Source organism: Penicillium cosmopolitanum, assembly GCF_028827165.1.
Source record: "Penicillium cosmopolitanum strain IBT 29677 chromosome Unknown utg000003l:1.0-3747932.0:1.0-3751027.0, whole genome shotgun sequence".
Lineage (NCBI taxonomy): Eukaryota > Fungi > Ascomycota > Eurotiomycetes > Eurotiales > Aspergillaceae > Penicillium > Penicillium cosmopolitanum.
Window position 1 is genome coordinate 3,179,601 of NW_026622673.1, and position 24,544 is coordinate 3,204,144.

At 48.7% G+C, this 24,544-nt stretch overlaps 14 protein-coding genes across 14 annotated transcripts; 6 read left to right on the forward strand and 8 right to left on the reverse strand.

The window, feature by feature from the left end:
- Positions 1–454: 454 nt before the first annotated feature.
- N7509_001209 (pantothenate transporter) lies at positions 455–2,449 on the forward strand (the record flags this gene model as incomplete). Its single annotated transcript, XM_056625846.1, has 6 exons — positions 455–916; positions 976–1,056; positions 1,104–1,347; positions 1,542–1,770; positions 1,829–2,053; positions 2,116–2,449. 6 exons carry the CDS (start codon positions 455–457, stop codon positions 2,447–2,449), a joined length of 1,575 nt encoding a protein of 524 aa, XP_056494428.1.
- A 1,360-nt stretch (positions 2,450–3,809) lies between these two features.
- Positions 3,810–4,556, reverse strand: N7509_001210 (putative NlpC/P60-like cell-wall peptidase; the record flags this gene model as incomplete). Its single annotated transcript, XM_056625847.1, has 1 exon — positions 3,810–4,556. The coding sequence occupies one exon, from the start codon at positions 4,554–4,556 to the stop codon at positions 3,810–3,812; it is 747 nt and encodes a 248-aa protein (XP_056494429.1).
- Positions 4,557–5,894: 1,338 nt separating this feature from the next.
- On the reverse strand, positions 5,895–6,686 carry N7509_001211 (uncharacterized protein; the record flags this gene model as incomplete). Its single annotated transcript, XM_056625848.1, has 3 exons — positions 5,895–6,054; positions 6,105–6,387; positions 6,446–6,686. The coding sequence occupies 3 exons, from the start codon at positions 6,684–6,686 to the stop codon at positions 5,895–5,897; spliced, it is 684 nt and encodes a 227-aa protein (XP_056494430.1).
- A 328-nt stretch (positions 6,687–7,014) lies between these two features.
- Positions 7,015–7,236, reverse strand: N7509_001212 (uncharacterized protein; the record flags this gene model as incomplete). The annotated part of the gene is given in 2 exon segments (XM_056625849.1): positions 7,015–7,139; positions 7,155–7,236. 2 exon segments carry the CDS (start codon positions 7,234–7,236, stop codon positions 7,015–7,017), a joined length of 207 nt encoding a protein of 68 aa, XP_056494431.1.
- An 835-nt stretch (positions 7,237–8,071) lies between these two features.
- On the forward strand, positions 8,072–9,112 carry N7509_001213 (uncharacterized protein; the record flags this gene model as incomplete). The annotated part of the gene is made up of 1 exon (XM_056625850.1): positions 8,072–9,112. One exon carries the CDS (start codon positions 8,072–8,074, stop codon positions 9,110–9,112), a length of 1,041 nt encoding a protein of 346 aa, XP_056494432.1.
- A 115-nt stretch (positions 9,113–9,227) lies between these two features.
- On the reverse strand, positions 9,228–10,168 carry N7509_001214 (SDR family NAD(P)-dependent oxidoreductase; the record flags this gene model as incomplete). The annotated part of the gene is made up of 3 exons (XM_056625851.1): positions 9,228–9,488; positions 9,553–9,803; positions 9,871–10,168. 3 exons carry the CDS (start codon positions 10,166–10,168, stop codon positions 9,228–9,230), a joined length of 810 nt encoding a protein of 269 aa, XP_056494433.1.
- A 710-nt stretch (positions 10,169–10,878) lies between these two features.
- On the forward strand, positions 10,879–11,559 carry N7509_001215 (glutathione S-transferase family protein; the record flags this gene model as incomplete). Its single annotated transcript, XM_056625852.1, has 1 exon — positions 10,879–11,559. The coding sequence occupies one exon, from the start codon at positions 10,879–10,881 to the stop codon at positions 11,557–11,559; it is 681 nt and encodes a 226-aa protein (XP_056494434.1).
- A 434-nt stretch (positions 11,560–11,993) lies between these two features.
- On the reverse strand, positions 11,994–13,403 carry N7509_001216 (M20 family metallopeptidase; the record flags this gene model as incomplete). Its single annotated transcript, XM_056625853.1, has 1 exon — positions 11,994–13,403. One exon carries the CDS (start codon positions 13,401–13,403, stop codon positions 11,994–11,996), a length of 1,410 nt encoding a protein of 469 aa, XP_056494435.1.
- A 556-nt stretch (positions 13,404–13,959) lies between these two features.
- On the reverse strand, positions 13,960–15,951 carry N7509_001217 (magnesium transporter CorA family protein; the record flags this gene model as incomplete). Its single annotated transcript, XM_056625854.1, has 1 exon — positions 13,960–15,951. The coding sequence occupies one exon, from the start codon at positions 15,949–15,951 to the stop codon at positions 13,960–13,962; it is 1,992 nt and encodes a 663-aa protein (XP_056494436.1).
- A 1,490-nt stretch (positions 15,952–17,441) lies between these two features.
- On the forward strand, positions 17,442–18,686 carry N7509_001218 (homoserine kinase; the record flags this gene model as incomplete). Its single annotated transcript, XM_056625855.1, has 3 exons — positions 17,442–17,862; positions 17,975–18,273; positions 18,342–18,686. 3 exons carry the CDS (start codon positions 17,442–17,444, stop codon positions 18,684–18,686), a joined length of 1,065 nt encoding a protein of 354 aa, XP_056494437.1.
- An 811-nt stretch (positions 18,687–19,497) lies between these two features.
- N7509_001219 (signal peptidase complex subunit 1) lies at positions 19,498–20,066 on the forward strand (the record flags this gene model as incomplete). Its single annotated transcript, XM_056625856.1, has 3 exons — positions 19,498–19,545; positions 19,644–19,703; positions 19,854–20,066. 3 exons carry the CDS (start codon positions 19,498–19,500, stop codon positions 20,064–20,066), a joined length of 321 nt encoding a protein of 106 aa, XP_056494438.1.
- A 595-nt stretch (positions 20,067–20,661) lies between these two features.
- N7509_001220 (SCF ubiquitin ligase complex subunit HRT1) lies at positions 20,662–21,241 on the reverse strand (the record flags this gene model as incomplete). The annotated part of the gene is made up of 4 exons (XM_056625857.1): positions 20,662–20,760; positions 20,827–20,897; positions 20,996–21,074; positions 21,140–21,241. The coding sequence occupies 4 exons, from the start codon at positions 21,239–21,241 to the stop codon at positions 20,662–20,664; spliced, it is 351 nt and encodes a 116-aa protein (XP_056494439.1).
- A 698-nt stretch (positions 21,242–21,939) lies between these two features.
- N7509_001221 (uncharacterized protein) lies at positions 21,940–23,376 on the forward strand (the record flags this gene model as incomplete). Its single annotated transcript, XM_056625858.1, has 1 exon — positions 21,940–23,376. One exon carries the CDS (start codon positions 21,940–21,942, stop codon positions 23,374–23,376), a length of 1,437 nt encoding a protein of 478 aa, XP_056494440.1.
- A 490-nt stretch (positions 23,377–23,866) lies between these two features.
- On the reverse strand, positions 23,867–24,263 carry N7509_001222 (uncharacterized protein; the record flags this gene model as incomplete). Its single annotated transcript, XM_056625859.1, has 2 exons — positions 23,867–24,080; positions 24,145–24,263. 2 exons carry the CDS (start codon positions 24,261–24,263, stop codon positions 23,867–23,869), a joined length of 333 nt encoding a protein of 110 aa, XP_056494441.1.
- Between the last annotated feature and the right edge of the window lie 281 nt (positions 24,264–24,544).

A 24,544-nucleotide genomic window follows, 5' to 3' on the forward strand; every position in this document is an offset into this window, starting at 1 on the left:
CGCGTCTATGCACCATTGAGGAAATGCCGGGATGCACTCAACCCATCAAATAGCACGGTATCTTCCTATCTTTTAGTACGACCATTTATCCAAGTTTGATTCTTAATTTTAAGGTCTCGTTGAAAGACCGGACAAAATCACGCTTAGTCGCAAAATTCCAATCCCAACTGTCGACTATCCGCTTGAAAACAACGAATTAAAAAAAAGAAACTAACGATGAGGCGGATACTTTTTACCGGCAAAAAGATAAGAAAATGAGGGGTAGAATGCTAAGTCTCATAGATGAACGCCGGTCCACCACGCTAAAGAATGCTCCGTCCTTGCGCAATCAACATCGGCTATAACAAATAGTCGAGCAATAAGCGGCATGGGGCTATAAAGAAACCTGCTAACCCACCAAGGAATCACAATTTCGACTGGAAATTCTCAAGCTTTCTAAGTGAAATTCGTTGCTATGGCTTCTGACAATATCGAGAAGGAGTCGTCGCCCAGGGTGGTTGGTCTCATCAGCAAACACTCTCACACCTTGGAGAATGAGCACCCCTTTCCCTCGAATAATAATATACACTACGTCAGTCGCAAAGAAGATGGTTCCCTTAAGGAATATGACGAGGATATTATTCCTGGGTATGACGCCAATCTCATGCGTGCGCGGGCAAGTCTCAGTAGTGTCGAAGAGAAAAGGCTACTCCGCAGGATCGATTGGCATTTGATTCCACTTTTGGCTATTATTTATATGCTTAAAAGTGTAGACTTTACCAATGTATGTGAATCGGACCTTATTGGTAATCTTTTACTAACCCGGCTGGGACAGGTCTCTTATGCACGCACAATGGACAAAGGCACTCCTTATAACATCTTAACAGAACTCAAAATGACCTCGGACCAATACAATCTTGTCACAACTATGTACTATGTCTGTGACTTTGCACCAATAAGATAATATGCCCCATTTTTAACCATTCCTTTCTTTAGATACCCTATATCCTTGCAGAGGCACCTTCCAATCTTCTCATCAAAGGTGTAAGGCCATCGGTCTGGCAAGCTAGAATCATGGTGCGTAAGAATCCTGAGGCTCAAAACTCATCAGCTCATGAGAACAGATCTCCTGGGGAATAGTTTTGTGTTGTCATGCAGCTGTGACAAACAGACAAGGTCTATACGCTGTTCGGTTTTTTCTCGGACTCTTCGAAGCGGGGCTTTGGCCAGGAATACTAGTACAACTGTGCTACTGGTATCGCCCTGACGAAATTGCTCCTCGAATCGTTCTGGTCACCATCCTTGGAAATTTCAGCTCCGTTATAAGCGGCCTCCTTGCATTTGCTTTCAACGGTGTTGTTGCCGGTGGTTTGTCAGGATGGAAATGGTATGTTTTAAACCTATGCAAAAGAGAGAGATCAATCGCTAAAAGAGAGAGTGTTAAGGTTAATCCTGACCGAGGGAATATTCACGGTTTTGCTGGGAGCTTTTGTGTATTTCTTCTTGCCAGATTGTAAGGTATTCTTTTCAACCCTCAAACTCCCCAGCTGACTCTCAATCAGTTCCATCTACGTCTTCTTGGCTCTCCGAGAAAGAACAAGCATTTATACAAGCTCGCCTCCCAAGCAACTCACCCCGAGCTGCTGAGAAAAATTTCGACCTGGGAGAATTGATCAAGACTTTGAAAAATAAACGAATTTGGCTTTTCTTACTTTGCTGGGCCTTTTTTACAGTTGGCACTACTGGTCTCACCTTTTACCAGCCAACGGTGATTGCTCAACTTGGCTTCACGTGAGTTCAAACGATACTTATTATGCATCTTACTAACTAGCTGCTAACGCAATCTAAGATCAATCGGCCAAGCACAGCTGTTAAATATTCCATCGGCCATATTTGCAGTAATTCTTACCGTAGCGTTTGGTATCTTTGCAGATTCTGGTCGCATTCCTCAGCCGGCAATACCGTTGGCCTTTATGATTGTCATTGAGGCATGCTACGGCGTGCTTTATGCATACCCCAATAATGGGGGTGTTTATGCAGCTACAATTATAGCCGGAGGATTTTCCACTGCATGGTGAGACATCTCCAGATCTGAAAGTCGACTCGAATTGCCGTGTACTAAAATTAAATAAATAGGTATACAATGATGTGGCCCTGGCGAGTTCAATCAACCGAGGGGGCAACAGGATCTGCTTTTGCAATCGCATTTGCAAATAGCTACGGCCAGATTGGTGGCGCAGTAGGATCGCAACTATTCAATTCGAGATATGCCCCGCGATATACCACCTCCTTTGGAATTGCGATGGGTTTTGTCGGCATGGCGATCATTATGAATATCATTACTTGGGGCTATACATGGAGAATAGACGTGGATACGCGGAAGTTGAAGAGAGTGAGGCTCGCGGCGGCAAAGCAGAACCAAGCGGTTTTGGATGATGTCGATATCCATGCCGGGCAGAAAAGACAGTAAAAGAAGCAAGATCTTGATAATGGGAGTTGAAGGCAAGTTGCACTAATCCCAGCTATGGAGCAGTTTGAAGTGGTTTATTTGATACTTTGACGAGTTAAGTGTTAAAATACGGAGTAGAGTTGTCCTTTTATCTCAGGTGTCTACGGGTCTGATTGAAATTGAAGGTAAATATATGCTTTCTTCTAACCCCCCTTTCCATTGCGTTTATGTTTCCCCCCTCTTTTCTTGAAATTTTCAATCTTTGATCTTTGTTTTCTGCCTTTTCTTCCGTTTCCCTCAATTTCCTGCGGTTTTTCAACATGCGTGAGATGAGAAGGGGTTGGTGATGGCGGCTTGACCCCCAACCATCGGCTCCAACCGGGATTGTCACATCCATGAAGATTCAGACTCGCCTCCTCAACATCCGATTTAGCTTTGATCAAAAGGTTGTATCGTTCCTTGTAACCTGTTCCCGTGCTGGTTTAGGGTAGTCAGCCAAGCTGCAGGCTACATCAATAAAGCCTGATTGATTTTCTGAAGTCGAGAAGAATTCGTAATCCTAATTATCTGACACACAGACTCAAACTAGTGGCCTTTGCTATCACAGCTAAACTTAATTCGAGGCTGCAACAGCCAACAGGCGACTGGAATTTTGGCTCTAGCGTTGTATAATATCTTTCACGCCCGCATTCGATTTTCTTGCTGCCGGAACTGGAGCCTCTGCATAGTATGATAAATGTAAGCGCAATATGATTTAATATAATTTATATAATTTGCCGAGAGACACGAACATAGTGGAATATGTGTAAGATCAAAAGACTATCTTGGTTCAAAGGAACTATTTATAGCGGTGTTGACTGACTAAGCCTGTGCGACGTGAGGTGATGACGAAAGGAGCTGGGGATGATAGGTTTAGATTGATATGACAAAGGATGGAGGCTAATATAGGCTAGTTAACTGGAGCTGCCTAAGGTATCACAAACTCAACATGAGGTTCTGAGCTTACTGTTCCAAAGTTCATTGTCAAACCAAATCGTCCTAGTATTATGGATTCATAACAAGCCATACCGCGTAGTTGAATTAGAGAAAAAGACCCCTGAGATTGCTCAGCCGATCACAACACCTTTAAGTAATCATCTGATTTTATTGGACTATGTTCAGTACTAACTAAATAGCCAGTACACCAATTCCTCATCCTGACCAAACACGCTCTAGTTCACCATAGTACCTGACAGGCACTATATATAGTAGGTAGGAATTCGCCCCCGGCGTCTGAAGATACTACGGTTATCTCCGCCCAGGCGTGGACCACCACAGCCATCACAAGTACTATACATGTACAAAATAGCGGTTCCTTCCCTTCTCGACCACAAGCACCAACTTATTCCTTAACCTTATTGTAGCGGTAAGGCTTGGCCGTGTAACTGCCAACCTTCCAACCAACAGGGCGCTTGTACGCGACACAGCCGTAGGTACCGCGGCACTCAAGCGTATTGTACTCCTTCTTGGAACTGTCGGCCCATGACTTAAACAGAGTGACGTGGCCAGCAGCACCACCAGTACCGGAGCCAAGGGTGCCAACAAAATCACCAGGTTGGATGTCGTCCCAAGAGATAGCTTTCGCAATCTCCGGGAGACTGACAGTGCTGAGGCCTGGAGAAGAAGCATGGAGAGCCATACTAACAAAGCCCGAGCAGTCCGTGCGGTATTTGCGGCCATCAGGGTCCGGGTAATAGGCGCTCATAGAATATGGGACGTGGCGTGAGACCCAGTATTCACCGCGAGAGAGGATCTCTTTGCGGCTGATCTCGCCCTGATAGGATGAGCTGCCATCGCCAGAGCTGCCGCCGCCACAATCCTTCTCTACCATGCTATCCGAGCCAGTCTTCACATAGAAGTCGGAAACATAGCAGCCGTCAGAGGTCTTGTCCCAGATGGAGTTGCCTTGAATGTTTTCACCATAAGTCTGGCAGCTGATCTTGACATCGACACCCTTGTCGTATGTAGTGACAACAGCATCATTTGTCGAGGCACCTTTGCGACAATTCACATCGTCGGTAGTGATCTTGTATGCGTTGGCCATAGAGAAAGCCGCGGCTAGGGCCAGAGCCAAGTTGTTGAGCTGCATAATGGCGCACAGAGTCAATTATGTAAATTCTGCGTATTGGTGCTTCTTCGGTGGGAGTTGTTGTGTTTTGAGACCGTATTTCCTTTTGATTATCATAGGAGATGGTGGAGTTTTGACTGGATTGAAGCTTGTAACTAGAATATTGTGAATCAAGCAGGAATTGGATACTTACTTATACTTTGACTGATGTGCAAATCCTCACCACATGCTCATCGCCGAGGCAAATTTGTCTAAAATTAGTGCTAGCAACGATATTTACGAACGCCGAGAATTTGTTTTCACGCTAAAGAAGGTGCTGTGGACGATGGGAAAGAACGCATTTGAGTTGATTTCCCCATAATTTGAAAATTTATCCACGAAAAGCTCGTAATTAGACTTTCTCGATCTCGTTTTCTCATGATACGAGGAAGATGCTGAATATCGATCCTACCCTGGGGCCAAACCGCTTGAGTGAAATAATCGGAGTAAAGACGATGTGAGGTTCAAAAACTCCGGATACGCTGCTAAAAATAGTCCCGTTTCTATACGAGCCACATGGATGATCGGCAGGGTCTAATCAAAATCCGAGATTGCTTGGCAGGAGCACGAAAGATCGAAAAGCCACTGCAATCTTGAGAAATGAAACAAACATGATGTAATAAGTATTTGTCGGTGCCGCTAATAAAATTAATGTTTCTTCACTCGAGCTTCGCGCTAGACGAGTTGCATCGGCGATCGGCGGAGCTATACCACAAAAAGTGGCAACCCGCGAAGAAAATATGTCGGATGGAAGCTGTCCGGCGCAAGTTCGATTTCCGGAAGATCTGCTGTTCCTGAAAAATACTCTACTCCGTCTTTGCCCATGTAATGGCTAGCGGAACGCAGGGAACCGTCAGAATTCTACCAGCACCGATACTATCCTACTGCCCAGGTGTAGCATTTTTGAGAATAAAGCTCGTCGCTTGAAAAACATTCGTATAAAATCAGCCTTATACGTAAACTATCGCAAAAAGTCAGGTGAGGCTAATTCAAGTTGTTTTCTGAGCGATATTATAGTATATCCATCTCGTAACAATATCAAACGCCGCATAGTGCCTCAACGCGAACACATTGGGAGTTCCTCCTAACACCCAGTAAATCTCGTCCGTTTTGCATGGTCTTTCGATTGCAACGATCATGCATGTACGGCTAGAAATGTCTCCGGGGTAGGGTCTGAGACAATTAGAATTGTGCTCCAAGGTTGTGATATAAAGAAGGATGTCCTGTTGAACATAAATCACTGTTCCCCCAACGGCCACACTGAAAAAAGGAGATATATCCCAATCCCTAGCAAATACATAGCAAATGGACATTGGACCCCTAAAATTTCTTATACCCGACATCCTTAACGAATGTCTGATGCCAAGGACCCTGTGATATTACTTCAGAAAGCTGAAAATAAAATTTGGCGTGGGCATCTCCGCTAATTCCTCGGCCAACATTTGAGCCGTCGGCCTTTCTTTCATCTGCGTAGTAGAATCTATAATACTTTAGAACTTTTGCCCCTTCACGTAGATTATGTTAGCTTACTGATACCCCCGACCAACATAAGCTTCTGCTGCGACTTGGATAAAGTGAGCAGAGGCAGATTTTCCAACCCCCAGACTGAGGAATGGGGCAATGGCTGTAGTATTTAAGACGTTTCCGGTGTATATGAAAGTTTTCGATGCAGACTCCGGAAGTTGTTCAAATCCCGAAGCTGCATACTTCGCAGCTGCCAGGGCACTCGTTGTATTGATGACAAGGTCCCGATTGAAGTCGCTGACAGATATCGAAAGCGGATCTTCGGCATCAGTTATAGTCAAGGCAGCAGCTAAAATGGTATACTAGTGAGTTCCGTTCGACAGTTCAAGCCTCCAAAAAAGTCTCACCATTGTAAACAACAACGCTTGGAATACCGAGCGCTGCTTCGACCTTTGAGAAAATTTCAGGCACAGAGTCCGGATCCGACAAATCCGCTGCGATGTTGATTTGATTTTCATTATCTTGTCCAGTCACATTTCGAGACACAAGTGCAGTCTTGTAGCCATTGGTAGAGAATTCGTCAGCTACATGCTGCCCAACATTGGGCCCAGCACCAAGGATTAAAATAACTGGAGATACGTTTGACATGTTGGTCGTAATATAACGATTGAGTCTTCTGATTCTATTTCAAGGAGTGTGAAGCGTATCATACTATTTATCTTTATGCTAGTTACGCTGATTTATAATAAAAATGTCATCTGACAAATTCCCGGGGCGAACGGGGCCCGAAAGCGTAATAGGATTAGCTGGGGTAAGCACTAGAACATATGACTAATAACGCCTGCATATTCATCATCCATCACGACTTATTTTGCACTGGGAGGGGATTCTATAATATCCATGCGGTCTTAACGTAATTTATTGGGTGAGTGCGATCAATGCCTAGGCATAGAGTATATAAGAAGAGTATTGGCGGTCAAACTAGCTGCAGCACGGATCTTGCCATCAGAATCTTTGAAGCTGCAACGATCTGCATTCCAACCAATCTTTCGATCACACGAATAACCCAGCCATGGGAATTATCCTTGACAGTCGCACAAACTTCTCAGGGAGGACAATCTAGCTCAGCGAGGTACCTTATTATTGCGCCTTGCTCCTCAGTTAAATCGGCAAAATGACAGATGATGTAAAACGTCATCCAGTTTCACAACATTCGTCTTGTCGTATGAGGGCTAATACTGCATGTACTCTGCATCTCCTGTGGCCTGAAAAATGAGCCCGGGTTCATTCTCTCGCGCAACAAGGAGTGACGAATGGAGTGGCTCTTCTTGACACTGAACATCCTGCGCCAGAGACAGAATAAGTCTAGGAATTATCAGATGCAGTCCATTTCTGTGTGTCCTTTCTACGGCTGGAGGTGTATACATTGATCTCGCACACCTCCTGAAGCAAATAGTCGTTATTGGAGTCGTCGAATTTTCACGATCGCCAAATACAACGCCTGTTCAAAGAAGGGGCTCAATATTTTCGTGGAGATAAACCTGGCCTTCTCCTTTTCGTCCTTGCTTATTGCGGGGGTCTGAGCGGAGCCGCATGACACCAATTAGGGAAATACGTGCGAGGCCAACGCAAGACTCAGTGAACGTGTCTACATATAATCATGCTATATGCAAAAGGAAGCCTTGCAGCTTCATCCGTTCCAAGGTTATATTTATACTTATTTAGTCACACCTATTACCCCGGTTGAGATAGATGAGGCTGAATCCACTGACCGGCCCCTTGGAAACTAGCCGCAGCCGTCATAGTGCGCCAGGCAACCCAGTCTCCAAATTAACAGAGCATCCATGCTTATTAGGAGTTGCAGGCTGCTGCAGACTGGAAACACGGCAAAATCCAATGAAGGCACTCTCATTAGATGCCTTGTTCAAAGTGGTTATTGTTTCAGGATACACCGCCAAATCTGAATCATATAAAAGCCTCCCAAGTGACAGTCAAGCCTCATAGCTCACGGTGTCATATTTGTTTCACTAGAGATGTCCCCGACTTTAATCGATCTGCCATCTGAGATCCTTATCCTCATTATACAATATGTTCTACAAGATCCTCCGCTTCCGCCTGTAGAGCCATGCGAGACCAACCGAATCGTCTTCAAAGACATGAGAGGACAGGCATGGCAAGGCGGCTGTGGAAAGGTCTTCCACGAACAACGTTTTTTGCATGCGCTTTCCGGTCGCCTACCCTTGCTTTTGACGAATCGTCAACTTTCCATTATGACAAAGTGGGTCTGGGGGCGATTTGATAAGGACCACGTCCTAGACATCGCTCTTCGCGACGATCTAGACCTTTTCCCGACCTGGGTATGCATCCCGGCTAAAACAAATCGAATCAAGGTTCTAGCGGTAGACATTCGTCTAATGGGGCATGTCATTTCTCCAGACAAGGCCAGGAGACAGACCAGGGACGACGGATCGAGGGGATTTCATTGGAGCTTTTACAGACTTCTAGAAAGGTTCTTGTGTTATGGTGCTGCTGGTGAAATGAGAGATGCTGAGACTCAAGAGGACGACACAAGCCTTACATCTACTACTTCTTTATCGGAAACATACCCTGAGCCGACTTACGAGGATCGCGATGTCACTGTACAAACACTCGTCATCGATGTTACATCTGCGGCTACAGGGTTTCAATTCCCACCGGATGACCCTGACAATATATGGAACTTGCGGTGGTTTCATCAACATAGGGGCGAGATTTACGATGGACTGGATGGCTACGCAACACGACCTGAGTGGGTGGCAGGAACGCTTGCCAGGAAGCTTTCCCAGCTTCTTTCAATGACCTACCACACGGCTCAACATGGACAAATTATGTATGAAAGGGTCGGAAAAATTCATCTTCTTGTCAATGGTAAAGTGAGGTGGGAGTTCAATCTTTCAAAGAAGCTTCGTGAGTTGCACTTTGAAAATCCTAATGATACATTTGGGAATCTAGACACCCGTGATAGGATTGACTTTTTCCAACGGTGGAAGGAGGATACACTTCAACGACGACAGGATCTAGGACTTTCAGATTAGTTGAAGGAGGTACCAAACTGAGGAAGAATCAAATAATAAATCAGAAATAAAGGAAGGAAAGAAGCGTCACTAAATGCACAAAATTAAAGGTGGGCGCTCCAGCTTAGACCCCAAACTACATAGTCCCGGTAATTCCGCCGCTAACTGAAATAAACTGTGCAGTGATCCACCGGCTCTTTTCTGATACTAGCAGAAGCGTAGCATCGGCCAAGTCCTCCACTGACCCAAGGCGATTCGCAGCGCGCGTCTGTTCATACATAGCAAGCTGAAGCGCAGTTGGAGACCCATCGTCGGCCACCAGATACGATTTTGACATATCTGTTGGAATCGGCCCGGGTGCGAGTGTATTGACGGTGATCCCATGGCTCTTCCCAAGCTTTTCGGTATTTGTCAGATAATTGTCGAGCGTGGATGATAGGAAAGCACGAAAGAAAGCTTACCTCGCCAGCCCAAAAAGTTGTCAGAGCGTCCATTGCAGCTTTAGCCGCACCGTACACAGGAGGTGGGACCAAAAGTTTCGAAGCGATGGAGCCGATGTTCACGATGCGGCCGCCTGGAGGCATTCGACCTACACCAACAACAGCTTGTGTCATGTAAATCACGCCGAAGACGTTGACGGCGAATTCATATTCGAGCTGCTCTTTTTCGACGTCCAAGAGGGGTGTGTTTTGTGCAGCCGCTGCGTTGTTGACTGGAATAAATAGTTGATCAGTCTCGTCCAAATTCATGAAAAGAATATCACGCCGCCCATAACATACCCAGAATATCGATGTGATCGACGCCGAGTGCTTTCAGGATTTGCTCAACCATGGCCTTCGCAGAATCGTAATTTTCCACTCCTCCTTGCACGACGGTTGTCTTGGTGCCAAACTCTTCATTGATGTCAAGCGCTACCTTCTCAGCCCGCGCCTTTGAGCTTTCTGACACATAGTGAATTGCCACAGACGCCCCGTTCCTGGCCAAAGCTCTGGCAATGGCGGCACCGATGCCAGTCTCCCTGCCAGAACCTGTAACCAAGGCAGTCTTTCCTGCAAGTGAGAGTGTATCGGCCGGCATATTGAGAAAATTGGTAAATAAACCTATTGAAGCAAATGTTCACACAACTACTAGCACTAGTTTTGAGCTCAGAGTCGGACTGGCAAGAACCTTAGCTATGTTTCATAAAGATATAAACCTTGGAATATGACAGAGTTCACCTAGGCATATATATACCTGCTACTGGTAAAATTTATTTTTGATACAATAAAACAGGCGCTATTATAAATCATCAAGTTATGAAAGCTTGGAAAACAAAACTGTCCTATCTTTTAGCATTGAGGCCCCCGCTCCTGTTGATTATGAATGTCGCGCCCGGGCTCGATTGTCGCCGAATCCCGCATTGATGACCAACGACCAATGATGTGATACGTGCAAATCCTATTCCCCGCCCTGAGTTTATTTCTGTTTGCATCGTAGTTTGTGCTGTTTGAGTTGACTACTAAGGACCAATCAACGTTCCTTGTGAGGTCCAGTTGGTCTAACTGCATAGTAGTCCATTGTTTGTGTTGATAACCAAGTTCTAATCAACGCTGATAGAAATCAGAAGAGAATCAGCTCTTAAGATTACCAAGCTTTCGGTCTTCGCGGGTGCCGAAATGGATAATTAATGTTCTGATGTTTCCTACATTGGAGTATACCGTAGCATTTAAGCAGACCAAGCCTCGATGCCTGTAGTCTCTATATCGAACATTCTTTCTCCCGATCCATCAAGCATTCACATAATCGCCATGTCTCTCAAACCCCTCACTCTCTGGACCCTTCGGGGTCACGCTGGCACGCCTAACCCCTGGAAGGTTCTCATGATCCTGGAAGAGCTCCAGGTTCCCTACGAGCCTAAGCTGGTCGATACCACCGACCTAAAGAAGGAACCCTACGAATCTATCAATCCCAACGGTCGTGTTCCTGCCCTCGAAGACCCTAATAGCGGAATTACCATCTGGGAATCCGGTGCCATCCTTGAGTATCTAGTGGACACATACGACAAGCAACATACCATCAGTTTCACTGCCGGTTCAAAGGAGTACTACGAAAGCAAGCAGTGGCTACACTACCAGGTATCCGGCCAAGGACCATACTTCGGGCAGGCCACCTGGTTTACAATATACCACCCTGAGAAGGTACCCAGTGCAGTCGATCGCTATGTTAACGAGATCCGTCGTGTTTTGGGCGTGCTCAACCGATCGCTTCAGAACAAGGAGTACCTCGTTGGTGGAAAGTATAGCTATGTCGATGCTGCTTTTGTGCCGTGGTTTGAGGTGGCTGCGCTCTTCTGGTCGAGCGAAATGGATCTCGAGAAGAGTTTCCCACATGTTAATTCCTGGTTGAATCGTGTTAAGGCTCGCCCGGCTATTGCCAAGACCATTGAGGATAACTTGAAGGCGAAGGTTGCGGCTGCGGAAGGGAAATAATGCAATGTGTTATGTAATCTATGTAAAGAAGCAATATATTGCTAAATGACAGGGGTACTCCTGAAAATTGCCCAATATAAACTAATAGGATTGTGTCTCGGTGTTGTAGCTGAAGAAGTACTTCAAGAGTATAAGTAGCCGCACCAGTTTAGGGACATACTGTTTGTGAATTTCCTGTTTGATTCTTTTCTGTGATGTATTTTGGAACAGGTCGCATTTAGAAATGATGGTTTGTACTAGGAGAGAGCCCATGCTAAGGTATAATTTAAATCTGCCACGATCCAGGCCAACCTTGCAATTAACCACTCCGCTTTGAAAGATGATAATTGACATCAACCAAAGCTCCAAATCATTCCTCACAACATAAATAAACTCACCCAGTAACTAAGAGACCCGAATCCACCCGCCACCAATTCAAGTTCTCAACATTGAAATCACCGTGCCAAAGCCGCAGAAATGAGCCTCTTAAACCCCCGAACCGCCTCTTCAATCTCACCAACCGTAATCGCCTCATCCTCCGAATGAGCAACATGAATACTCCCCGGCCCATACAAATACCGACGAACCTTATGCCCCCCTTCCCCTTCTCCAATCTTCAAAGAAAAAGCATCAGTCCCATAATTAACAGTAATAACTTCAAAACCATCAACATCCGTATCAAAAAACTGCGGCAATGATCCCCCTTCAAAACTAAGCTCGATACCAGCACCAGCGTCATCTGAGCCATCCCCATTACCATAAGCCTTCAGCTGAGCGTTACCCGTCGCCTTCCCCTCCTCAACAGCCCTCTCAATAATCCCCCTCGTATCCTCCACCGAGCCCGCCGCAAGACGAATCTTAACGCCCGCCTCCGCAAACGCAGGAACAACATTCCCCGCAACACCACCAGTAAAAACGCCAATATTAAGCGTTGATTTGCCCAACTCGTCACTCCGTAATAATCCCCCTTCTTCCGGGGCCCGATCTTCAAGGCCATCCAATACGGACAGCACGGGCAGAAGTGAAGATATCGCACTCCTTCCAAGCCATGGATATCCCGAATGCGCGGCTTTTCCGGTAGCTGTGAGTTTGAATCCGAATGTGCCTTTGTGGCCGGATACGAGGTTTAAATCTGTTGGTTCGCCGAATATTATTGTTTTGAAAATTGGGGGCGTTGGGTTGAGGTCTGAGGATGAGAAGAACTTCATTCCTGCGCCGGTGTTTTCTTCGCCGACTGTTAATAAGAGGCCTAGTGAACCGGGGGCGGAGGTGGTGGGGTTCTGATTCTCCTTCAGAGTTTCGAGCAAGGCGAAGATTATTGCTGCGACGCTGGCTTTTGCGTCGACTGTGCCGCGGCCTGCGATTTGGAGGTCGGTTCTGTTGAATTTAAATGGGGATGTGGTTGTTGTCGGTGCGTGCAGGGAGTATGGGATATAAGGCGGTACAGTGTCGATATGACTAGTCAATAGAATATCGACGTGTCGTATTTCACCGGTGTAGGCGTATATATTGAATCGTTCATCTTGGCCTTCTGTGCCTGGAGAGACGATTTGTTTCTCCGTGGTGAAGTTGTGCGCAGAGAGGAAGTCTAGTATGAAGTCGCCGACTGATTTCTCGTTGTCGCTTATCGAGGGGATTTGGACGATGGATCGGTGGAAAGAGAGGAGTGGGGAGGATGAGATTATTGAGTTTAGATGCTCGTGTTCTTCGGTGGATGATTCATGTTCAAGTCTAAGGTCCTGGGGGGAAACTTGAACATCATGATGGTCTCCGAGTCCGAGTCCTGCTTGTATGGGCTGTTGGAGAGCTGATGACTGGACGGAGATACTGAGGATTGTGGGTATGAAGAGATATGATGTTCTCATGGTTGTCTAGACTTTTGAATTGGATTGTTGGTCAGGAAGATGGTATCTCAGGCAGGTGGTTGAAATTGTTGATAGTGCTTAAATGTGAAATAGCAGGGGGTCGGAGGTGAGGGGAAACGATCTGATCATCCCTCCCCGCAATGGCGTATACTCGATAGCGAAGGGTGCGAGGTAGGTCATCTCACATACCCAAGGGCTCAGATATAAACGAGACTATTCTTTGGACCAACTACTATAATTCCAAGAAGAAATTTGATGTGAGAGATTGTATTTCAAGTATACAAATGCTGCGCTACACTAAGCAAAACATAATAGCAACTCTCAAAAGACCAAACCCAACCACTAGCAAGGTACCATATATCAACACTCGCCCGAAGCAAAGAAAAAAAAATTCACAGAAGAATCGAAAGCCGAAAGGCAAAGTGGAGCTAAGCCAAACCAGTAGCGCAACAACGACCAGCGCAAGCACTAGCCAGCAAATAACAAAACAAAGAGACAAGAAAGGAAAGACAGCAAAGTGCAAACAGAAGCCAGCACAAAAGTCTGGGGACACCAATCAAACCAGTTTCTGCCACCTCGCCAAAGCAATACTAACAACAACAATAACTCCCATTACACCCAGGATACCAAAGAACCATTCCAACCCCTGATGGTGCATACCGGGGACTTCGACATTCATACCAAAGAGACCGCAAATCAAATTCATCGGAACAAGAATCGTCGCGATGAGAGTAACCTTGCTCAGAACCTTATTGACATGGTTACCAAGCACCAGATTCGTAACGTTAAGTTGAGCAAGGTAATTCGTATGCGAACGACTGAGCATCTTCTCAAAATGACTCAAGTTGGACATCATGGTAACCACGTGATCTTGAATATCACCCAGGTAAAGACCGATATCGCCACGCGGAGTGACGGAGTACTGCTCATTACAGCGCTTCGAGAATCCGCGGATAACGTCTGCTTTGCCGCCGAGCAGACGCATGAGTGACATGACCTTTTTGCGTAGACCGCCGATGCGCGGGAGGAAGGATTCGAAGTCGTCGACTCGGGCGATGAAAACGTGGTCTTCAATTGCTTCGGATTCAAGCTCGACGTCTCGAATTACCGGGCCGAAACTATCGACTATGTCGTCGATCATGGCGTAACAGATCCAGTCGCTTGATAGTGAGACGTAATCGCGGAGTTTTCCGATACGTTTGCGCACGTTTGAGGCGTGCGGGTTATCGACGAAGGAGAATGTTAATACACCGTCGCGGAAAACAACCATGTAGTAATTGACCGGCTCCATGAATTCCTCGCTGGTCTTGTCCATTTGGTAGAAGGTGCGGAAACAGACGAAGTAGTACTGCTTAAAGAGCTCGACCTTCTCACGGGCTTCCTGGGTCAAAATATCCTCGGTCGTCAAAGGGTGAATTGAGAAAGCACGAGAGATGGCTCCAAGCTCCTCCTCCGTGGGGTTGACTACGTCAAGCCACCACACACCTCCGTCGGGACCGAGCTGGAAAAGGTCCCGGAAGGTATCGCCTGGGAACACCAGATCTCCCAGTTCGGCGGCATGCACTGTACTCTGAGACTCGGATGAGAAGAATCCGAAGCGAGTGGGCTCGTTGATATTGGGCAGCGTTTCCACCAGTTCCTGCTCGTCTAGCACGGTGCTGATGCGCTTGAGCGCATTTTCGTCAACCTCGCAGGTGTCGGATGAATCGGTCGAGTCCGACTTCTGGAATTCCTCCACGCTGGCTCCCTTGGCACCTTGTCGGAGATCGTAGAAGATACGAGGCTTCTTGCTCTGCGAGCTCAGGCTGTGCTTGCGGCGATTGCCGGCGGCAGCTTTGCTCTTTTGGTTCAAAGCCACGAACTCCTCGAGTTCTTCGTAGTCGATCACGGGGATACGGCCGGGTTCGTCGTATGTGTGCACGGCGACATCGTCGCTGGAATCAAGTGGCACGTCACCAAGTTGAGGTCGAATGGCACTGGCATTGCTGAACGTAGGACGCCGCGGATGGGTACCACCTGAGACGGTCCGCTGCAGCATAGCCTCCAGGTCAGGCGGACCATGGCTGTCCAAGGTGTTTGCACGTTCACGACGGCGTGGATCGGCAAAGGCCTCCACAGAGTTGGGCGGGGAGGAAGACCGGGCGGACACGGACGAAGCTCGGGAAACATTGGCGAGATCCTTCTGAGTGCAGCTTATGCGACGGGGGGTGTGGAAATTGGCATTGGGGTCTACCGAGAAACGGCGGCCCATGCCGGCCATTTCATTGACGGTTCGCTCATCGTCGACGATGGCTTGTTCGAAGTCTCGGAAGACGGGGCCCGCGTCTCGGAGGGCATCTTGCGCTTGAAGGAAATCGGATCGGCCAGGGGTCATGGTCTCTCCCTTTGGGCCGAGATTGGCGGTATCCTGCCGAGTCAACGGTGGCTCCATCGGGGCCTCGATACGGGGGGTATCCATTTGGTGGTGGCGGTGATCATCGAGCTCCGGAACCGGGGTGCTGTACCGGGTGAGGTACAGCTCCTTTTCGGAATGGGGAGTGTCAGACATTTTGAAAGGGGGGAGAGGTTAGGATCGATTAAGCCGATTAAGCCGATTAAACCGATTTAGACCGATTAGAAAGCGCCAGACTAGCTGGAAGCAGACTTTTTTTTGTTTGGTTGTTTGGAGTTTTGATTTTGGAGTTGTCCCGCGGGAAATTTCTGGTGTAGAAGAAATGATATGGTCAAATGCTTACTGGCAGCAGCACGACATCTGCAGACGCAAGCCGGCAAAAGAGGGACGATTATGGTCGACGGCCCTCCATCCACGTATCAGACCCTTCACGAGGGTCTGAAGTTACCGACACACGTCTGGCTGCCACAGTTTTTGGGAGTGGGAGTAGGCACAGTTAGGGGGGTCTGGTGTCGCCCCCGCAGAAGACCCGGAACTTTGGGCCTGCAAGAGGGTTGGGGAGAGAGGACTGAGAGTAGCGAAGTCCCGCCAACTTGAATAGATGAGATGGAGGGGAGCGCGGTTGCTCCAGGGCTGCTGAGTTGGAGACCGAGGCGAGCTAGTCGCAGAGAGAAAAGGCCCGCAGAATCTTCACGGAGAAGAGTAGCAGGGAGATCTCGTAGGTTGGGAGAGGGGGGATTGTTACAGACAAGAATCACCACGGGGAATATCGTGGGGCAAAGTGTTTGTGTAAGAAGAAAGGAGGAAAATAAAGGAAGAGAAAAAGCGGCGGGTCCAGAAAGAGAAGAGAGGACGTTGTGGCGAGATGCGAAGTGGAAGACAGAAAAGGGACTAGCGTGTGATGCTTGCGGGTCCCGCACTTTTCCACTTTAATTTGATGATACAAGCAGTTAAGGGTTGAGGAGTAGTAAGGATACGAGTAAAATAAAGAATAGGTAATCAAGAGTAAAGCAATAAAGTAGAATATAATATAAGAAAATTAAATTGAATGCACTACGCAGATACTCTCCGGTATGTCCGCATATACTACAATGTATGTAGTATGCTGAGTATAAAAGTCTGCCGGCGTTCACCGGTCAAAGTTAAACTTACCTCAGGCATCAGCCATGAGGCATTTATTACCGAGTCGCGTCGGCAATTTTAGTTTTCAACAGGGACATGCTAGTCTGATTCTAATGCACTTCCTCTAATTTGTCGTTGACAGCGGCGGCAGCTCTCATGACCATGGCTATGACATCTGCCATACATCTGCCCTAAGGGCTAGTGACATGCATGTACAGACAGATCCCAGCCAAACTCAAAAAAAAATTTAAAAAAAATTAAAATTAAAATAATACTAATATTAATATTACCCAGGCTGGACTTAGGTATTAGAATGGAATAGATCAGATGTAATCCACTAGATCCAATCCAATACTCGTACCTCCACTATTCCCCGGTGTCGGAAGGAATTTTTTGGTGTGCGCCAAGATCTCCGAGATCCTCCCGCATCGAGTCATCCCACCTCAAGTTTCAAGTTGTGTCCTTCTCTGACTACTAGTACTTGGTAAGTTGGCAGTTGGTCCTCTCCTCTAGCCCAATCCACCATGTCATCCTTCGCCATTCGAGTCCCTTGCTCCTCCGCCAACATTGGCCCCGGCTTCGATGTCATCGGCCTGGCCCTCTCCCTCCATCTCGAACTGCGCGTCACCATTGATGACTCCAAACCCTCCTCCGAGTTGCCATTGAACTGCGCCATCACCTACGAGGACCAAAGCAAGAGCACCGAGTCCATCTCTCTTGACCCCGAGGTCAACCTCATCACCCGCGTCGCCCTCTATGTTCTGCGATGCCACAACCAGCGCGCCTTCCCTGTCGAGACCAAGGTTCACATCGTCAACCCCATCCCACTGAGTCGCGGTCTGGGATCGTCCGGTACGGCGGTTGTCGCCGGTGTCATGCTGGGCAATGAGGTCGGCAAGCTGGGTTTAAGCAAGGATCGTTTGCTAGACTACTGTTTGATGATTGGTACGTGATACGTCTGCCCCTCGTCCCCGCGGCGAACCTAAGCCGTCATGAAATTGCTCGAATATACCCACCCAATTGACCCCGTCTTGCATCAAACTAACGCATTCTGCAGAGCGACACCCCGATAACGTGGCCGCTTCGTTGTTCGGAGGTTTTGTGGGTACCTATCTGAACGAACTGAAGCCCGAGGATGTTGCCCGGAAAGAGATTCCTCTCAGTGAGGTCCTACCTTCTCCCGCCGGCGGCATCGACACTGGCATGAAGCCCCCCGAGCCCCCCCTGGGAATCGGTCACTACAGAAAGTTCGACTGGGCCCCCGAAATCAAGGCCATTGCCATTATTCCGGACTTTGTCGTGCCCACCGCCGATGCGCGTAACGTTCTCCCTCAGCAGTACAGCCGAGCCGATGTGGTATGCCAACCCCCCTCTCTCTTTCCCACATCCCACATATGACACCTACTCACCCTATACTCTGGCAGGTCTTCAACCTTCAACGCGCGGCCCTACTCCCCGCCGCCCTGGGAACATCCCCACCAGACCCTGAAATGATTTTCCTCGCCATGCAGGATAAAGTCCACCAGCCCTACCGCAAAGGCTTGATCCCCGGTCTGACCGAGGTTCTCCAATCAATGACACCCGCTACCCAGCCCGGTCTGCTGGGTATCTGTTTGTCTGGCGCTGGTCCAACCATCCTCGCCCTTGCGACGGATCGCTTCACCGAGATCGCTGACCGCATTATCGCACGGTTCGCTACCAACAATATTACCTGCCAATGGAAGCTGCTTGAGCCTGCGCAGGAGGGAACTACCGTGACCCCGGTTTAAGTCTGCATTTTGCTTTACATTTTCCTTGTTTGCTGCATTGCATTGCACTGCGCTGCGCTGCGCTACAACTGCGTCATTCTCGCCTCCCTCTTCCTCGTTTTCTCACGACTACTTCGAACGCCCGGGTGGACTGGACTGGACGGACCCCATGACGGGCACAACCTCTTAAGCGCACCAATCTCTTTCTCCCGGCCTGGTTTTTGTTCAGGATAGACTCGCATAGGGACTGTCATTGGATCCGGTTTCGTTCCGGCTTTCTTTGTTAGGAGGCCCGTGTCGGGGTTTTCTTCACCGCTGCTTTTTTCCTCCTACGGTACGTGGATGCACTGCAGTATGCATGCAGCTGAGACACGGGAGGTATAAATAATTTTGGGTCCGGGACTTGAAACGAACCCGGACTTGGAAGTAGTGCTCCATGTGGGAAGCACTTAGCATTGCATTGTGGTATTGGGAACTGTGGAGGGGAGGGAGTATAAAATAGTTAGAATATAGATGAATCATGAGCCATTACGTATACACTTACGTCTATCTTAAGATTTAGTATTAGCATAGTATTGGTATTAGTATGTGCAATATCAGTAAATCTGCACTCGACTTAATTATATCCTCAACCTAGTATGAACTAAATCACCGAAGTGGTCGTGGTGGTGGCAGTCCTCTACTCTACCAACTTGAGGGCGGAAGAAACAGGCAAATGACAACATTACGATAAGCTCTCCGCCCTTGCGATCCGCTCCGCCTCCAGTCCGCTAGGCCCAGCCTCGAACAGCTTGACGATCAACAAATCCAATCCAATCCAATCCCAAACACCATGGACGAAATCCTAGCCCCTCTACAAGATGCCTTTGAAGGCCAGATCGTGCGTTTCCAGCTCCGCTCACCCCGCCCAGCTCACCTCAACCGCCAACTTGATCAGCGGCGTCGCATCGCATCGCATCGCTAACTAACAAACAATAGGACTTCCACGGTCAACGTCTAGCAGAAATTCTTAGCACGGCTCTACTGGTTATTTTCGGAGTATGTTACCTCGTGACCTTTCACGGCCCTACCCTGACTATTCATTACTTCGCTTCCTTCGCCGCACTGCATTGCACGATTCCCTTCATCCCGTTCTATAATACTTGTCTGATAGCACCACGTACTAACTCGAATACTCGCCCCTCCTAGGCTATCAGCTTCATCGTCGGCTATATCTACAAAGACATCCACCTAACGCTATGGATCGGACTAGGCGGTACGATTTTCACGGGCTTCGTCGTTATCCCCGCTTGGCCTTGGTTTAATCGGAATCCAGAGAAGTGGTTGGCTTCCGGTGGGAGTGGGATTGGGAATTTGAAGGGTGGGCCGAGCGTTTTGGTTGATGGGGTTAAGGTTCATTGAGGGGGTATCATAGGATTGGGAATGAATGGACGGATGGTAGGGAGGGAGGGAGGGGGGGATATTGGATTGCATTATGTTGGAGAGTCCTATTCTGCCCTGGCCTGCTGTCTCAAGGGAGGAATATGGATGTGGATTGTTTTTACCTACACTGCACTGCACTACGGCATACAGCATACTACACTCTAAGGAGTAATGTTACTTTTCAAGAATTCATTTCTATCGGGCTTGCATTATCTCGTTGAATGTGAATGTCTCGCCTCGTAACTGAACTGAAGTAAAGTGAAGTCGGGACCCAAGTTAAGTCCCAGAACGCCTGTAAATCATATCCTTTGTCTCGTTGGACGGGGTGTAGCGATTGCACGTACTTGTGAATGGCCGGTCATCACCATAATGTAGGTAGGGTAGCGTAGGGTAGCGTAGGGTGGGTGGGTAGGTAAGAAGCAAAGCAAATAGGCAGCAGTCCAACCCGACAGCTAGCTAGCAGTCCTAGAAGCTCTAGAAGGAAAAGCCGAGCTTGATCCAAGCAGACCAGACTCGGCTGCTCGAGTGCCCTCCCCCCCCCTCGTCTCGAAAATAAGCCGCAGCGTCCAGCGCTTTACCGTCCGTATTTCTGGAACTCCCAGTCCCGGTTATCCAGTGGACAGACTTGGCGGGTCTTTAGCCATCTCGAGATACAGTGGAAGTGGAATGCGTGCTGCGATGGATGGGATTGTTAGATTAGAGCTGGTCTAGCAAGTGTTGAAGGGAGCATGGTACTCACATTGCAGATACCCCAGGCTACGGTGCACTCTTCTGTTGTTGATGAGCCTTGGTTGGCTTGGCATTCGATACCTGTTGCCGAGTTAGTTGTGGTTGGAAGAGGAGATAGAGATAGCTTCAGCTTCAGCTCAAGCTGAGCTCAAGCTCAAGCTGAGACCGGGTGCACGTACACAAGTCCATAATGTGGTTTCGGCAGATGGCGCAGTTGTCGACGACGATGTCCCAGGCCCAAAGAGCGACGGCATTCCACTGGGATGATGTTAGTCTCTGGATCTGCTCTGGCTCCTGCTGTGGCTCCTCGCGGGGAAGCTCACCTTCTTAACCTCGAACTTCTTCTTATCATTGTCAGAGCCCTTGGCAACGGCCTTGCCCTTGGAGGAGCTTGCGGCAGAATCCTTCATCTCCACGTCCGCCATGGTATCGGGTTTGTGATTTGGAGGTGTATCGGGTCGGGGGTGGTGTTCGTGGGAGTTGAGATTGAGGTTGAGGCTGAGGCTGAGGATGGGAATGGGCAGAGGTTCAGATTGGGTGGAGGACCCTCGGGGAGACTAGACAACCTTAGGAGGACAAGAGTGAGGGTAACGACGGCTGCCTGATGGGTAACCTTGGAGGCAGACAAGAGAGTACTGAGTGAATGTAATGTAATGTTTGTACTTGCTCCCCCACTTGTTAACCAGTCATTGCCTGCTTTGCTGGTGGCGGCCTTTCTTAGTCATTTCCCTCCCCGCCAAAGGGCTCCGTCACCTTCCTAAGACTCTCTCCTCTCCTCCTCCCTTCCACCTATCCCTCACCACCTCACTTCACTTCACTCCAACCCTTTATTCTCCCTCCCCATGTCTCGCCTTTCTTAATTCTCGCCCTTTAGAAGGCATTCTCTTTGTGCGCGTTCGTTTCGCAGTTCTCCACTTCGTGCATACTCGTACCCGCTTGTTTCTCGCCGTTTCCGGTGTTAGAATCTCTAATATTGTCGACAGCTGCTGAGCAGTGAATCTTGGACTGGTTTCCTTGATTTCTTGATCTGATCTCCTTGACTTGTCGCTTAAGCGCTGAATTTCTCTCTTCCTTTTCCTTCCCCTGTTCTATCGGCTGCCTATTTTTTAAGCCACCCGTCGCCATGTCGACCCAATCTCCTCACCCTCCTACGCCCAAGGGCCCTCGCAACGGCAATCCCAATCACCACAATAACAACAACACCAACCGAAGATCTTCCAAGAAAAATACAAACCCAAACACAAATACCACTCCCCATGCTCAGAAGGTTGCCATGTTAAACACTCCGCCCTCATCGCCTCCACGGAATATCAGCCCGGGTGTCGCGACCGATTCCTCGGCCAACATGCACTCCAAGAAGAAGCAGCCGCCGCGCTCCGTGAAGAAGATGCCCAACGGCAATCGCGCTTCACCTGCGCCCAATGGTGGGAATGGCCATCAACGTCAGGCATCTCAGGCAAGCAATACCCCCGCTAAAGATGCCGCCTACGCTGGCCCAACCTTCCACGCATCCCCCGCCCCGTCGGCTCTCCCCATGCCGAGCTTCTTTTCCAAATCCTATCCCGAATCTGAACTCCCAACCACCCTTGAGACCGATAGCGAAGAGAACGAGCCAGTCTCGGAGACCACTCCTTCGAAACCCCGCGCCGCTCGCCCCCAGCCGCAACAGCAATCGCAACCCCAGACTCAGTCACAGCCTGCGGCCCAGCACAAACCTTCGCCCATCGATTTCCTCTTTGAAGCTGCCAAACGAGCACGGAATCCCGACTCAAATTCACTCACTAGCCCGGAGGCGGCGGCCGCCCGCCTGCGTTCCCCGCAGACTGACTCCAAAGCTCTCCACGGCAACAGCAACAACGGTGGCGGCATTTTCGCCTTTGAAATGGGATCACCCGAGCGTTCGCAAATTGGCCCATCATTTGCCCCGTCCTACCAAGACCGAATGAATGCACTGCGCGCATCCAGTTCCCCCTCCCATACGCAGTCACAACCCTCATTGAACACCATGGAAGATCAACGCCGGCTCAAGACTGAGGAACTGAAACACCTGTTGCTCAACCCGAGACCACAGAAGCCACCATCGTCGGTCTCTCCTCCACACGAGAGACAGAGTCCCGGGCCCCGACCCCACACCACCGCCAATGTTCCTCATTACGCAACACCGATGCGAACCACCTCCGGCCCTCCATCCACCATGTCTCACGGCCCGTCGCAACCCCCACCGATGCCAGGCAACTACTCCTACGGACACCATCTGAATGGCTCCCAGCCAAACATCCGCAACACGAACTCGCCGCTTCGCCGTGAGCTTCCGCATAACTCAGCCGGCTCCTCGCCAGCTCCGTATGGGCATCACTACAATGCGCCGGCCCCACAGCGCGCAAACTACGTCTCGCCTCAGCCGCAGTACACCAATGCCGCATTCCCCATGCCTACACATTCACCTTCGCCTACCAAGTCCCTGGAGACGAAGCAGATGGAGGATGATCTCCGCCGTGTGTTGAAGATCGGTGGGCCTGGGATACCATCCGGTGGGATGCAGAGTCCTTTTGCGGCTTAAGTCGATCGCATCGTTCAATTTAAAGGGGAATGCGTTTTTTTTTCCTCCCCAGGAGCTAGGTCGCAATGGAACTCAACGTCCAATTTCGTCTCCCCATGCTTTTTTTTGCGTGGCGGCTTATGCTTGTGTTATCTATCTACCCCCGCTATCTACCGTTCTCTATCTGTGTTTGATCTTCGTATTACATGATTTTCTCTCCTTTCTGCTTTCGTTTCGCTTTCCATTTCCTTGCACCGTCTTCCTTCCTACCTATCTCTCATCGCCTCTTCACACACCTTAACCATACAATGATCAACGATCAACTTCTCCCGCGGCCCGCCCGCTTTCCTTCCATGTCTTATTATCCTTCACGATCGTCTTCGCGTTTTCAGCTGGTCTCGAGCACGCCCGGACTGGGTCCGAGTTCTGTTTTGTGACTTAGGTCTATCACGATGCCCGTCCTGCTTTCTAACTCCCCCTTTGTCTTCTCTTTTCTTTCTCATGAATTGAATCACCCGTTTATTGTTGTTACGTTCTCTATGAGGGTACTTGGTTTGGTGTTTCGCGATACCGGCAGGATTTCACTTCGGTTCGGTACATTGATGCGGTCTCTATCATGCGCTCTGTTGGGCGCTCTGCTGGTTTCAGGTCGTTCTTTTTGCATCGTTTGGAGTCGGTATGGTTCAGTCTTTCGGTCGGTTCGGTCGGTTCGGTTCGGTTCGGTTCTGGATTGGATTGGATTGGATTGGATGGGACTGGATTTGATTTGATATGATGATTTCCACGTACCTTTTGTGTCTGGTAGTTGGTTGTGATCGGGTCGGTTCAGTGATGGTTGTGGCCGTGGCTTTTATGTCATTTTCACTACCCTCGCTGGTTTCTGTCAAGGCTTCGTTCTTTTGTTTCATTCTGCTTCTGCTACGCTGGTGGAGTGACCTGGTTACTCGTCCATTCATTCTGATTATTTGTTGCGTCCTTCATCGGTTGAGTCGTATAGGGAAGGGAGACGAATGCTTTGCTCCGTTTTTCTTTCTATGTGCGCTCTGCTCGGATTCTCTCTCTCTCCTTCTCTCTTTTCCTACTAGTACTGGGCTTTGCCCGCAATACACTCTTTCACCTCGTCCGATAGGTATTATTGTGGCTCTACTACGAGTAGTACCAGTCGCATTTAGCTCACTTGTACCCCACC